Source organism: Oncorhynchus clarkii, chromosome 10 (genome assembly GCF_045791955.1).
Source record: "Oncorhynchus clarkii lewisi isolate Uvic-CL-2024 chromosome 10, UVic_Ocla_1.0, whole genome shotgun sequence".
Taxonomy (NCBI): Eukaryota; Metazoa; Chordata; class Actinopteri; order Salmoniformes; family Salmonidae; genus Oncorhynchus; species Oncorhynchus clarkii.
Window position 1 is genome coordinate 13742180 of NC_092156.1, and position 15540 is coordinate 13757719.

At 46.1% G+C, this 15540-nt stretch overlaps 1 protein-coding gene across 1 annotated transcript in view; it reads left to right on the forward strand.

The window, feature by feature from the left end:
- Positions 1–15540, forward strand: part of LOC139418035 (folliculin-interacting protein 1-like) — a 46937-nt gene that overhangs the window by 5164 nt on the left and 26233 nt on the right. The window contains 1 exon segment of the mRNA XM_071167137.1: positions 8835–8964. Coding sequence (XP_071023238.1) covers positions 8835–8964 — 130 coding nt within the window.

A 15540-nucleotide genomic window follows, 5' to 3' on the forward strand; every position in this document is an offset into this window, starting at 1 on the left:
TATTCATCAGCCTATTTGTGTGAGATTTAGGCTATCAAATGTACAATTGTTTAACCTATTAGGCATATTTCTGGAACTCTTCCATGCTGTTAGTTAGCAGCACAACCAGGGTTTCTTCATAAACCACATCCAAAGCCTTTGAAAACCTGTTTTTTTTTGTTTTAAGTGTACCTGCATTTTTTTTCTTGGTTTTAATCTCTCTTAATTCCAATTTTGGTTTTAATACTAACTTTGCCAGAAACCCTGTTCGCTGTATCCCAGAATTGTCAATCAGAAGTTGTGTCCCAAAGGGCACCATATTCCCTATATAGGCTTGTGCAATACTTTTGACTAGAGATCTATTGGCCCTTGCTTTGACTGTGGTCTCTAAATGGATCTAAGCTAGTATGCACAAAGAGCTTTCTGATTTTGCACATACTGTCTGTTACTTTGCCTAACATTCATATGTAGCTATTGAATTATTATTACTAGGCTAACAATATCCATTGTTGATCAATAATTACTTTTATCACAGCTAATACAGTTTTTGCATAATAGGGCCATGGTACTGGCAGTGTCCTTTTGGTGTAGTGTTGCAGGGTGTGGACCATTACAGCATGATTCAGACTATGAATCATGTTTGATGTTACACTCCATAGACTGATATGAAAAGTTAAAGGCCTCTCAGAATGTAATATAGCCCTACCCTACTTCGGAGAGAGTCCCATATCATAGACGGTGTGAGGTGGCAGTGTTATCTTTAGACAGACACAGTGCTGAATTTATGGGATTATCAAATCTAACCAGAAAGTGTGCTATTACCCTGGTTCCATCCCAAATTGCACCCTATTCCCTTTATAGTGCACTACTTTTGACCAGGGCCTATTGAGCCCTGGTCAAAAGTAGTGCACTATAAAGGGAATAGGGTGCCATTTGGGATGGAACCACAGTCGTCTGAATGCCTACTTTGATTCGGTGTGCGAGTTCATTAGAACGTGCGTTGAAGATGTCGTTCCCATAGCAACGATTAAAACATTCCCTAACCAGAAACCGTGGATTGATGGCAGCATTCGTGTGAAACTTTCTACAGTCAATCACGGACTACAGGAAGAAATCCAGCCCAGTCACGGACCAGGATGTCCTGCTCCCAGGCAGACTAAATAACTTTTTTGCCCGCTTTGAGGACAATACAGTGCCACTGACACGGCCTGCAACGAAAACTTGCGGTCTCTCCTTCACTGCAGCCGAGGTGAGTAAGACATTTAAACGTGTTAACCCTCGCAAGGCTGCAGGCCCAGACGGCATCCCCAGCCGCGCCCTCAGAGCATGCGCAGACCAGCTGGCCGGTGTGTTTACAGACACCCTAGACCCACTCCAATTTGCTTACCGCCCAAATAGGTCCACAGACGATGCAATCTCAACCACACTGCACACTGCCCTAACCCATCTGGACAAGAGGAATACCTATGTGAGAATGCTGTTCATTGACTACAGCTCGGCATTCAACACCATAGTACCCTCCAAGCTCGTCATCAAGCTCGAGACCCTGGGTCTCGACCCCGCCCTGTGCAACTGGGTACTGATTGAGACTGTCAGTATTGTAGGAGCTTTTATGCAGCATTTCCAATGAGGATTTACACCAGTGTTTTACCCAAAAGAGTGACTTTTCTATCTACGCAAGCCGGCACCCGTGTCTCAATGGTCAATGGTTCCAGTGGACCTGCTCTAACTTAGAGCCAAGGCATGGCCACTGGTACCTCTTCAGCTTTAATTTACATGACAATGGATAACTGTGAACTTTAACACCTTCCCACAAAGCAAAAGTCCTGAATGATGCAGATGTTGTTGATCTGCTCTGGCACAAGTCTTTAGTGTCTTGAAAATAACTAGAGATGCGAAGATAAACCGAAAATGACCTACAACGACATTGGGTCGGTCATTTTTGCAGATTCCTGCAGATAAAATAAATAGTAAAAAATGCAATTGTGGGACAAAGACGGTTTTAATTACCAGGTAAAACAGAAAACCAGCAGGCTCCTTCGGCCCTTGTAGGGCAGAGGTTTCAAACTCATTCCATGGAAGGCCTAGTGCCTGCTGGTTTTGTTTTTTCCTTTCATTTAAGACCTAGACAACTAGGTGAGGGGAGTTCTTTACTCATCAGTGACCTTAATTCATCAATCAAGTTCAAAGGAGGAGTGAACCTGCAGACACTCATCCCTCCGTGGAATGAGTTTGACAAGAGTTAAATGCCCCTGGCCTATGCACAATGATGTCGGCAAATTCATCTCTGGAGAGTCAGAAGTAAATCTGATCATTCTGAATCCTATTTTGACAGGTTGCACATCAAAATATAAATCATGCATTCCCTGGATATATTAGCTTACTTGTTTAATCATAGGCTGTACCATCTGTTGTCTGTCTTGGCACAAAGATACTAACTGTCCCTTTACAGTTACTGTCCTTAAAAAATGGTTTATCCTTAATGAGCAAAATAGTTAACCATTTATTCACGTTACTTTAATAAAATATTTCAGTTGTGTATATTACATTAGTTTTATTGGATGACTATTTAATTTCTATGGCATCTCATCATAGAGCTGCTGTCTGACAATTACTATTTTAGTAGTTCTTCAAAGTAAATAAGGCATACTTTTATGATCGCTGTGTGCCTACTATCAATCACTTAGATCATTTATTTTCAGGTAGAGATACCTCTTGATCATGCATTCTTCTGTCTCTGTCCATGTCTGCCCCACACTAACATAACGTAGCAGGCATTAAAGAAACACACATACATTCTTCTGTCTCTGTCTCTGTCCATATCTGGCCCACACTAACATAACGTAGCAGGCATTAAAGAAACACATATACATTCTTCTGTCTCTGTCCATGTCTGCCCACACTAACATAACATAGCAGGCATTAAAGAAACACACATACATTCTTCTGTCTCTGTCTGTCCATGTCTGCCCACACTAACATAACGTAGCAGGCATTAAAGAAACACACATACATTCTTCTGTCTCTGTCTCTGTCCATGTCTGCCCCACACTAACATAACATAGCAGGCATTAAAGAAACACACATACCGGACAAGTAGGTGCGCAGTGGATTATGTTCTTTGTAGTTAATGACCATGTTTTCTGCGCTAAACTTTGTATAATATTGGCATGTTGGAAACTACAACTCCTAACTACATCACACAGTTCGGGCTTGATCTGATTTATCTCTAGAAAAAAATGGCGCATTGAGTTAAGAGAAAAAGCTGAAAGAAATGGAATTCAAATAATTGATCCGACATTGGTCAATTAGTTGAAAAAAAAAGAAGAAACTCAATAACAGTTTTCAGTTCTTGCTCAGCACTGTAACATATACTAACTTTATTTTCCCCAGAGAGAATGTTAGTTTGGCAAGTCTGATAAGATTCAAAAAGCACTGGAGGTTGGTGGCATCTTAATTGGGGAGGACGGGATCATGGTGATGGCTGGAGCGGAATAAGTGGAATGGTATCAACTACATCAAACGCATGGCTTCCATGTTTTCTGTTCCATTTGCTCCGTTCCATCCATTAATATGAGCCGTCCTCTCCTCTGCAGCCTCCACTGGTGTAAAGTAAACACATTACACAACATTCTTACACACTCACGAAGGAGCATGATCCACTCAGTCATAGACACACAGACCTTGGGTTTATGATTTCCTCTGGATTCCAATCTGTTGAAAATCAGTGGTTGAACATGGTTGGCCTGGAGATGTGATGTCATCCACACATACTCATGGATCATGTGACTCATTAGATCATGTGAGTGTGGAATGCAGAAGTGAGTGCTCACCTGGCTGAAACCAAGGAGACACAACAGGTTGTCGGTCAGGTGTCTGTGAGCCAGCTAAGGTAGGGCCGTTGAAAGAAACGGTTTAGTAGTATCTAGTCATTCCTGTTGTCAAAGAAAGTAAACAGATGCTGATTTGAACATTTGAAGCCTGTGTGTGTTTAGCATCTTCTGGCTTCTCTGGGGTTGTGAGAGAATGGAGAGAGGATTCCCACTTCTTCCAGTGCCCTCTGACCCCTGCCCCAGAGAGAGGGGTTTCACATCTTGACACTCTTCGAGGGGTCACACAGACACACACACTCAGAATGGGGTGAGTGAGGTAAAAGGCCCTGACTATTTAATTTGTAATAGGGGTCAGTGTTGTTAATATACCACAATACTCTACCAACAAGACCAAAACAATACCACAACAAAGAAACAGGCGTATTTTCCATAGTCACAGAATGGTATTTGAACTCAGCTACTGCTCTGTTTAATCATTGGGCATCTTTTGATTTCAATATCGTTACATTTGATTTTTTTAAGACAACCATTTATTAATTAATCAATTATACAATTGTACAGCCAATGGGACTTTTACCAATCTAACTACAAAACAACAATGCTAGTGGTTTATTTGAATGGTAAATATCTTGATAAACTGGGTAAGTCAATACAGGTGGATGCATATTATTCAATAGGAGTGTGTGTATGCATTGAGTTATTGAGCTTGTTTCGGCTAATTTTATGGGGCAACCGATTACAAACAATCCCTTCCATTTAGGACTTATTTTATTGGCAACAGTTAGGAGAACATATCATTTTATTGTACTGATCAACATTTGCATAGAAGGAGTCTCTTCAAACTTGATCCTCTCAATCACGTGAGAAATAATTGACAGAAGTACTGAACGTAACAAATTCTAGTGCTGAACAGTTGTATGGTGTATCGTGCAAAACTAGTAGACTGTGTGTGTGTTGCCCACAGATCCAGTTACTGTGTTGGAGTGGACAATGACGAGGGGTAAGCAGGTGTACTCTTTCACCCACAAGAAAGCGTGATTAGGCTATTCTAGCCAACCATGTCCCAAAGCAGGGTTTAATTTTCAGCCCAGAGTGTTATAATATAGCCTAGCTGGCTCGGTTCACCAGAATACTGCACTGGAAAAGTACCTGCTGTGGATTCAAAAACGACCCCCACATCAGACATAGAAAAAGTGACACAAGTGTTAGTTTTTGTCTTGAAAGCACCATTATGTTTCATAGGTTGATTATCTATGTCAAATCATAACGTCAATGATCTTCAGGTTGGAAAGTCAGAGCTCCAGAAAGATGCCTGAGTTTCCGACTTGGAATTCCCAGTTGGATGACTGTTCAAATTTTTTTTTCCTAGTCGGAGCTTGTTTTTTCCCCCTGGGTTCCCAGTTGTCTTGAACGCTCGGAAGTCTGATATTTCCAAGTTCCCAGTTTTGAACGACATAAGTACACAGTCACACAGTGTGTGCCAATGGCCTGAGTAGCTTGTGCCAGTCCGGTGGGAGGGAGGGCTGTTTGAGGTCACAATGAAGAGGACAGATTATTCCCTGTGAAGTCCTCCAGTGGATGGCTCTGCCGGTCTCTTTCTTCAGCTTCAGAGGGGGACAAGACGCCTGCCCAGTGGGCTGTGCCTGGATGCCTTTGTCCAGCACAGCGCAAAGATCACCTGACTGTCTCATGTTGTGTGCATTTAGTTCAGTGTATTCTTAGCCACGCTCTGGGGGAGTGTAGGGGAAAGACTGGCAGACGCACAATGATGCCCAGGTACCCAGTAATATTTACCCAGCTTGATGCTTTTTGTGTGCATAATTGTTGTTGGGTTTTTGTGATACTGTTTTAGGCTTTGACTGGTGGATTTGAATGTGGTTAGAATTCCTAACTGGATTGTATTTTCAGCTTCACAGAGCACTGCAGAGTGTGTTGTGCTTTGATCTACTAGTTGTTCAGCTGCGTTGCTATAGATTTACCCAATTGAGGGGGGGACATTACTACTAGAGGAGGCCAATGGCTTGCTGTTATTGAGCCAATGACTATCCATTTAAAACCATGTCTTGGAAGAATGTGTGTGTGTGTGTGTGTGTATTTTTTTCCAGGGGCCGCTGCTACATTAATATAAGGGAAACACTGGTGTAAATCTGCGGCTGTGTTATGCAATTTAATGTGGTGGAGATTTGGTTCTCTGACGGCTTAGAGTTGCTTCTCTATTTGGAACCAGTGTTTACCGCCTTTTAGTCAAAGGCTGTCTGTCTTCTGGCATTTTTAGGGAGTTTACTTTGGCACTGCAAGGCTCCGGCTCCTCACGCATTTCTTATTTGTAGCTCTGATTGATAGACTTGGTATATAAGGAAATTGTTGTTGTTATTACAAAGGCTAAATAGTAGTACATTTCAAACAATCACAAACTAGGGAGAGATAGAGGAACACTTGTATGCTTTGAGAGATGGCTACTACAAGGAAATGAATATGTTGTTTATACAGTAGGCCTTTTGTGTAGGCTCTTTTTATAGGCTCAGTCCTAATTGAGGTCAGTGCTGCTGTATGTAACAGTCTTGTAGTCATGTGCTGATGCTTTTATGAATGGCTCTGCTGATGTCTGACTGTCACAGGGTCTGTTTCCTTGTTTCTCTCTCTCGGTCTCTGTCTCTCTGTCCCTAGTTAAATTATACAAAGTTCAAAAACTGCTTCACTTTCTTGTCTACTGACTACTGTTCTGATAAGATAGAGGGCTGATTTGACTCAATTGAGTATCCTAGCTGCAGAAATGATTTGCAAAGCTCATTTTGTATGTTTTGTTTTTGTGGTCTGTTCTGTTTGTTAAGCTGAATCGTATTACTTCCTAGGTTATATGAGAAGATGGTTATCAAAGCAGCATGCTGAGCAGTAATAATGTGCTCCTGAAACATTGACAGGGGCTCTAGGCTGGCGGGACTGTCATTGGATCCCATAATGTAGGCTGTACAGTATTTACGTCACACTGCCTAAAACTCCAGGCCACAGTGAGACTAGTTGGATATGAATAGCCTAATGTGTGTTGGTGACAAATCTGTTCTTCATCCGTCAGTGAATACCTCATGCATGCCTCAGAGCGGACATCATTGATGACTTAGTTGTCTGGGGTGGGAATAGGTTTCTGAACAGATGGAGCTGTGGAAAACCTGGGCTGTCTCAGGGTGCGTCCCAAATCGGACCCCCCAGAGCAGAGCAGAGGTCAAAAGTAGTGCACTATATAGGGTGCCATTTGGGATGAAGGCAGAGTGTTTTACAAGGTATTCTGCTCTGCTCTCTACATTTGGGATGGGAATATTCTTGGCGTGCCTTTAAAATGCTGATTCATCCCAGGGTAGGCCTCATGGACAAGGCTGTAACTCTAACGTCCTTTACTGAGTCCAAGGATGATGACTATGATGTACCATCATTCGCTTTCTAGCCTTAATTTCTTGAATCTTGTTTTTCGTTTACCTCCTCGATCAGTGCTGTCATTGAGTGAAGGTTTGATGATGGGCACGTAGAGGGGCCATTGAACCCAGATAATTGTGAGGACCCTGACACATAATTCAATCCACATTATATACAGCCATTATGTGTTAGGCTAATGTGATACCAATTATCAAAACATTTGAAATTAGCAATCAGCAATGGAGAATTTGATTAAAAGTTCCTTTATCAATCAATCAAATGTATTTAGAAAAAAACGTTTTACATCAGCAGATGTCACAAAGTGCTTATGCAGAAACCCAGCCTAAAACCCCAAAGAGCAAGCGATGTAGGTGCATGGTGGCTAGGAAAAACTCCCAAGAAAGGCAGGAACCTAGGAAGAAATCTAGAGTGGAACCAGGCTCTGAGGGGTGGCCAGTCCCCTTCTGGCTATGCCTGGTGGAGATTATAACAGTACACGACCATTTAAGGCTAGATCATTCTTCAAGATGTTCAAACGCTCATAGATGACCAGCAGTGTCAAATAATAGTCACAGTGGTTATGAAGGGTGCAACAGGTCAGCACCTCAGGAGTAAATGTCAGTTGGCTTTTCATAGCCAAGCATTTAGAGGTCGAGACAGCAGGTGCGGTAGAGCGAGAGAGGGTCGAGACAGCAGGTCCGGGATAAGGTAGCAAGCCCGGTGAACAGAAACTTTATCAGCAGTACGAGCAGGTGGACTGAGGACTGGGACAGCCAGGAGTTGCCAGGCCAGGTAGTCCTGAGGCAGGGTCTTAGGGCTCAGGTCCTCTGGGAGGGGAGCGCGAGAGAGGGAGATGGGAGAATTAGAGGGGCCATACTTAAGATCCCACAGGACACCAGATAAGACAGGAGAAAAACACCAGTTAGGACAGACTGACCCTGGTGGGTGGCCATAGCTGTCTCTGTTCCCCCCTGTGGTGGAGGCTGGTGGGTGGCCATAGCTGTCTCTGTTCCACCCTGTGGTGGAGGCTGGTGGGTGGCCATAGCTGTCTCTGTTTCCCCCTGTGGTGGAGGCTGGTGGGTGGCCATAGCTGTCTCTGTTCCACCCTGTGGTGGAGGCTGGTGGGTGGCCATAGCTGTCTCTGTTCTCCCCTGTGGTGGAGGCTGGTGGGTGGCCATAGCTGTCTCTGTTCTCCCCTGTGGTGGAGGCTGGTGGGTGGCCATAGCTGTCTCTGCTTCCCATCAGGCAGGCGATGGTATGAGGGACGGAATGGCAGCAATGGTACGACTGTTGGCCCTGCCAGGCCCACCGACCCAAAGGGCTGACGGATTAAGAGAGCTTTTTAGCCAACTGTCAGTCCATCACTGTCACCTCTCTTTACTCTTTATGATTATTCATACTTTATGTAACCAGACACAGTTTAGTTTGATGGCCTTTGCTACTCTGTCTGTGTGAGGACAGGTCTGACTGGGGAATGTCTGTCTGTACATGCTGCTGATGTTTTCAGACTCCGTTTGCTAGTTTTAGTAGACGGTCTTCATTCATTGTTAGTAGTGCCAGCGTGATCATATGCTTCATGCTTGTCCTCTCTCCTCCCTCACTTTCTCTCTCCAGCTGGTCATCCCCACAGCTGGACCCTAGCCAGATCAGATTGATACTGTACCAAGACTGTGAGCGACGGGGGAGAAATGTCCTCTTCGATTCCAGTTCCAAAAAGAGGAGCGCAGAGGAAGCCCCTGCCTCGGTGAGTGACGTGTGTATCTGACTGACAAGGGGTGTTTAATGGGGCAGTACACCACAATGTGGGGAAATAGGAAACTCTGTCTAAAGCTCCTCCTGTGGCTTTATTAAACAGGGCTTAACCGGGTTGAGCTGGAGCTCTGATCTCAATACGAGTAGCCTCATCCGAGACCCGCCACTGACTTGTAAAGCATTCTCCCAGACTCACATGACCGCAGTCTCTGTGACTGACTGCTGACTGACTCTCTCTCTCTCACTTCAGCCTTTTTGTCATTGTGCTGTCATGGGTTACTTGCTGCAATCTACTGTGATGTTGACAACGCCCATCTGCTTGACCTGTATCACCCATATGTGTCCAAATAGAATGTGCATATTTACTTTAACCTGTTCTAAATCCTTGTTGTACATGTTTATTGTTGTACGTGCAATTTGTTTATTGGATAAGGGCGAGCGAGGGAGTGAGCTAGAGAGGGGAGAGCAAGCCTAGAGAGAGAGGGAGTGAGCTAGAGAGGGGAGAGCAAGCCTAGAGAGTGAGAGGGAGTGAGCTAGAGAGGGGAGAGCAAGCCTAGAGAGTGAGAGGGAGTGAGCTAGAGAGGGGAGAGCAAGCCTAGAGAGAGAGGGAGTGAGCTAGAGAGGGGAGAGCAAGCCTAGAGAGGGAGAGGGAGTGAGCTAGAGAGGGGAGAGCAAGCCTGGAGAGAGAGTGAGCTAGAGAGGGGAGAGCAAGCCTAGAGAGAGAGGGAGTGAGCTAGAGAGGGGAGAGCAAGCCTAGAGAGAGAGGGAGTGAGCTAGAGAGGGGAGAGAGAGCCTAGAGAGAGAGAGGGAGTGAGCTAGAGAGGGGAGAGCAAGCCTAGAGAGAGAGAGAGAGAGAGAGAGAGGGAGTGAGCTAGAGAGGGGAGAGCAAGCCTAGAGAGAGAGAGAGAGAGAGAGAGAGTGAGCTAGAGAGGGGAGAGCAAGCCTAGAGAGAGAGAGAGGGAGTGAGCTAGAGAGGGGAGAGCAAGCCTAGAGAGGGGAGAGAGAGCCTAGAGAGAGAGGGAGTGAGCTAGAGAGGGAGAGAGAGCCTAGAGAGAGAGGGAGTGAGCTAGAGAGGGGAGAGAGAGCCTAGAGAGAGAGGGAGTGAGCTAGAGAGGGGAGAGCAAGCCTAGAGAGAGAGAGAGAGAGGGAGTGAGCTAGAGAGGGGAGAGCAAGCCTAGAGAGAGAGGGAGTGAGCTAGAGAGGGGAGAGCAAGCCTAGAGAGAGAGAGAGGGAGTGAGCTAGAGGGGAGAGCAAGCCTAGAGAGAGGGGAGAGCAAGCCTAGAGAGAGGGGAGAGCAAGCCTAGAGAGAGGGGAGAGCAAGCCTAGAGAGAGGGGAGAGCAAGCCTAGAGAGAGGGGAGAGCAAGCCTAGAGAGAGAGGGAGTGAGCTAGAGAGGGGAGAGAGATCCTAGAGAGAGAGGGAGTGAGCTAGAGAGGGGAGAGAGAGCCTAGAGAGAGAGAGAGGGAGTGAGGTAGAGAGGGGAGAGAGCCTAGAGAGAGAGGGAGTGAGCTAGAGAGGGGAGAGAGAGCCTAGAGAGAGATGAGAGAGCCTAGAGAGAGAGGGAGTGAGCTAGAGAGGGGAGAGCAAGCCTAGAGAGAGAGGGGAGTGAGCTAGAGAGGGGAGAGCAAGCCTAGAGAGAGAGAGGGAGTGAGCTAGAGAGGGGAGAGCAAGCCTAGAGAGAGAGGGAGTGAGCTAGAGAGGGGAGAGCAAGCCTAGAGAGAGAGAGAGGGGGTTAGCTAGAGAGGGGAGAGCAAGCCTAGAGAGAGGGGAGTGAGAGAGAGCCTAGAGAGAGAGGGAGTGAGCTAGAGAGGGGAGAGCAAGCCTAGAGAGAGAGAGAGAGGGAGTTAGCTAGAGAGGGGAGAGGAAGCCTAGAGAGAGAGGGAGTGAGTGAGCTAGAGAGGGTAGAGGAAGCCTAGAGAGAGAGGGAGTGAGCTAGAGAGGGGAGAGCAAGCCTAGAGAGGGGAGAGCAAGCCTAGAGAGGGGAGAGCAAGCCTAGAGAGAGAGAGAGAGGGAGTTAGCTAGAGAGGGGAGAGGAAGCCTAGAGAGAGAGGGAGTGAGTGAGCTAGAGAGGGGAGAGCAAGCCTAGAGAGAGCGAGAGGGAGTGAGCTAGAGAGGGGAGAGCAAGCCTAGAGAGGGGAGAGCAAGCCTAGAGAGAGAGAGAGAGAGGGAGTGAGTTAGAGAGGGGAGAGCAAGCCTAGAGAGAGAGGGAGTGAGCTAGAGAGGGGAGAGAGATCCTAGAGAGAGAGGGAGTGAGCTAGAGAGGGGAGAGAGAGCCTAGAGAGAGAGGGAGTGAGCTAGAGAGGGGAGAGAGAGCCTAGAGAGAGAGGGGGTGAGCTAGAGATGGGAGAGCAAGCCTAGAGAGAGAGAGGGAGTGAGCTAGAGAGGGGAGAGAAAGCCGAGGGAGTGAGCTAGAGAGGAGAGAGCAAGCCTAGAGAGAGAAAGCGGGAGTGAGCTAGAGAGGGAAAAGCAAGCCTAGAGAGAGAGAGAGAGGGAGTGAGCTAGAGAGGGGAAAGCAAGCCTAGAGAGAGAGAGAGGGAGTGAGCTAGAGAGGGGAGAGCAAGCCTAGAGAGAGAGGGAGGGAGTGAGCTAGAGAGGGGAGCACAAGCCTAGAGAGAGAGTGAGCTAGAGAGGGGAGAGGGAGTGAGCTAGAGAGGGGAGAGGGAGTGAGCTAGAGAGCGGAGAGGGAGTGAGCTAGAGAGGGGAGAGGGAGGGAGGGAGGGAGCTAGAGCGGGGTAGAGCGAGAGGTAGGGAGAGGGAGGTAGGGAGAGGGAGGTAGGGCTAGAGGGGAAGTAGGGCTAGAGGGGGATAGTGCTAGAGGGGGGGCTAGGGCTCGAGGGGGGGAGGTAGGGAGAGCTAGGGGAGCTAGGGCTAGAGCTGAGGTAGAGCTGGGTAGAGTTGAGTAGGGGAGGTAGGGCTGGGTAGAGGGAGGTAGGGCTAGAGGTAGAGGGAGGTAGGGCTAGAGCTGGGTAGAGGGAGGTAGGGAGAGCTGGGTAGAGGGAGGTAGGGCTAGAGCTGGGTAGAGGGAGGTAGGGCTAGAGCTGGGTAGAGGGAGGTAGGGCTAGAGCTGGGTAGAGGGAGGTAGGGCTAGAGCTGGGTAGAGGGAGGTAGGGGGCTAGAGCTGGGTAGGGGAGGTAGGGCTAGAGCTGGGTAGAGGGAGGTAGGGCTAGAGCTGGGTAGAGGGAGGTAGGGCTAGAGCTGGGTGTAGAGGGAGGTAGGGCTAGAGCTGGGTAGAGGGAGGTAGGGCTAGAGCTGGGTAGAGGGAGGTAGGGCTAGAGCTGGGTAGAGGGAGGTAGGGCTAGAGCTGGGTAGAGGGAGGTAGGGCTAGAGCTGGGTAGAGGGAGGTAGGGCTAGAGCTGGGTAGAGGGAGGTAGGGCTAGAGCTGGGTAGAGGGAGGTAGGGCTAGAGCTGGGTAGAGGGAGGTAGGGAGAGCTGGGTAGAGGGAGGTAGGGAGGTAGTGGTTGCAATTCCAGCTCACCAGTTCCTGAGGAAGTCCTATGACAGCCATTCACATGTTCCAGCCTTTGTGTTCTCTATCGGGGCAGGCCAGACATTTGTTTGATGCGACCCATTACCGTAGCAAAGAAAGGCACGCAGTCCACAAAAGCATTCCAGTGCAAAATAGGGTGCTATTCTCTGGCACGTCACATGGGGGAAAGCAGATTGGAGTGTATTTTTCATTTGTATGGATTTGTGACTAACGGATAGAACATTGTATGCTCTGACATCAATCATTTCAAGAGGTAGAGAAAGCCTGTGTAAATACTGTGTGTTGGTTGTGTTTGCCTGATGTTTTTTTCCCTGTCACTAACATATTTAGTTTCTTCCAAGCTAGTCCTAGTAACAATCAACACTGTTTTGAAGCGATGTAGGCCTATAACATAAAGCATGAACAGAGCAACGTTTTAGTTGCAGTACACTCATATATTTTTTTGCGAAAAGATTGTACTGTTACATACACTAGGAATGCAAGAGTGTATGTAAGAGTACTGTGTGCCCTAAGTACATAGTGCCCTCTGTGCAAAAGATATGCAACTTTAGTGTTGAAAAATCAATAAACAGCTCAAATCCTAGGACAAAGACTATATGCTATTCTTTAAGTGGTAGACTTGACTAAACACTCATTACCTGGCGACTCACCCTGAATTTAATTTAGCTGATCGATACATACAGTGTATTTAGAAAGTATTCAGACCCCTTGACTTTTCCCACACTTTTTCCTCAGCAATCTACACACAATACCCCATAATGACAAAGTGAAAACAGGTTGTTAGAAATGTTTGCAAATGTATTCAGATCCAAAGAAAAATACCTTATTTACATAAGTATTCCGATTCTTTGCTATGAGACTCGAAGTTGAGCTCAGGTGCATCCTGTTTCCATTGATCATCCTTGAGATGTTTCTACAACTTGATTTGAGTCCACCTGTAGTAAATGTAATTGATTGGACATGATTTGGAAAGGCACACACCTGTCTATATAAGCTCCCACAGTTGACAGTGCATGTCAGAGCAAAAACCAAGCCAAGAGGTCAAAGGAATTGTCCGTCGAGCTCTGAGACAGGATTGTGATCTTGGGAAGGGTACTTAAAAACTGCAGCATTGAAGGTCCCAAGAACACAGTGGCCTCCATCATTCTTAAATAGAAGAAGCTTGGAACCACCAAGACTCTTCCTAGAGCTGGCCACCTGGCCAAACTCCGCAATCAGGGGAGAAGGAACTTGGTCAGGGAGGTGACCAAGAACCCGATGGTCACTCTGACAGAATTATAGAGTTCCTCCGTGGAGATAGGAGAACCTTCCAGAAGGACAACAATCTCTGCAGCACTCCACCAATCAGGCCTTTTTATGGTAGAGTGGCCAGACGGAAGCCAATCTTCGGTAAAAAGGCACATGACAGCCCTTTTGGAATTTACCAAAAGGCACCTAAAGACTCTGACTATGAGAAACAAGATTATCTGTTCTGATGAAACCTGACACCATCCCTACGGTGAAGCATGGTGGTGGCAGCATCATGCTGTGGGATGTTTTTCAGCGGCAGGGACTGGGAGACTCGTCAGGATCGAGGGAAAGATGACGGAGCAAAATACAGAGATCCTTGATGAAAACCTGCTCCAGAGCGCTCAGGACCTCAGACTGGGACGAAGGTTCACCTTCCAACAGGACAACAACCCTAAGCACACAGCCAAGTGTCGTGTCTTTGCCGGATTAAGTGATATGACATGCTATTCTATTAAAAAAAATGTCCCTGTAATTAATATTACCTGATTAAACTAATCAGGTAGATAATTAACTAGAAAGTCGGGGCACCACAAAAAAGTGTTTTATAGAGCTGTTACCTTCCGAATAAACTCTTAAAGACCTAGTAATCTTTTACATCAATAGCAGTCAATATTAATCGTCACCTTATTTCAGTCTCATCTGAACATCATAGAATTCTTTGTTATCTTCACGAACCCTGGCTAACAAGTTGAATCAGCAATACAAACTTTGGTTTAATTACTTATTTACTAAATACCTAAATAATCACACAGAATTACATAAACACAGAATGGATATTATGTCATACAGAAAACGTCCCTGGTGGACGGAGCCGACATGACGGCTGGTTACACAAAGGAAAGGGGGTTGGGTTTGAGTGAAAGAGCGGGAAGACTGAGGAACAAAGGGAGAAGCTATGCTATAATAAATACAGTATCTTATGCATTCTAAATTACCGCCCATTTGAAAAAGGAGAATGCAATAAATATTTACTCTGAGCTGTGCTTCGGTAGATTGGTCGTAGATGCTGGCCGTGTTGCCCAACAGAGATCTTCCTTGTCCTTTGAAGAGTGTCTCTGGTGGTAAACTGGATACTTGGTAGTATCGTGTTGTTTGTTAGACAGGTCCTTTGTCCGTCCTTTCCGAGCCCACGTTTACATCGGCCGCTGACAACTCAACGGCTAGGAGGTATCACTTCTGGAGTGAATAAGAGTTCAAAGTTCATACCAAGTTGCCATACTTTTAGCTCATGCTATGTTCTGGCTGGTATAGTCAAAATTCATCCTTCCGGCGTGTATAGGTCGTCACTTTCACATTGAAATTCAATGCTAATTTCGTTAGGTCCTTGTCGTTCATCCAGAGCTCACGCTGAGGTTGGCTTAGTTCTTTAGGTGATCTTTGTCCTTTCAACTCGGGGACCGAAAGTCCTCACGTCCCTGGAACAGCTTATTATCTGAACACTTTCAACATAGGACTGTCGCCCTAATGTCATCGGAACAGAAAGTTATATATTTTCGTAAAGGGCTTATATAGTGGAGAGAGAGAAGGGTGTGTTTCATAGTTTAAAACCAATGTCTCTTCACAGGGGCGGGCCACTGATTGAGCAGAGCTTTAACCTTATGAAAACCCAATTCTCTCATTTGGAAGCTAAAATTACATTTAATCTTTTCACAAATAGTTTCATATTTAAACATTTAAATTGCACAACAATTTCATGTGAATCTGATAACTATAATGTGTAGACTTTCCAAGATACAGTTTGTCATCCTATCATTAATAAGAATGTCTCAGATGACAACCAAACTGACATCAT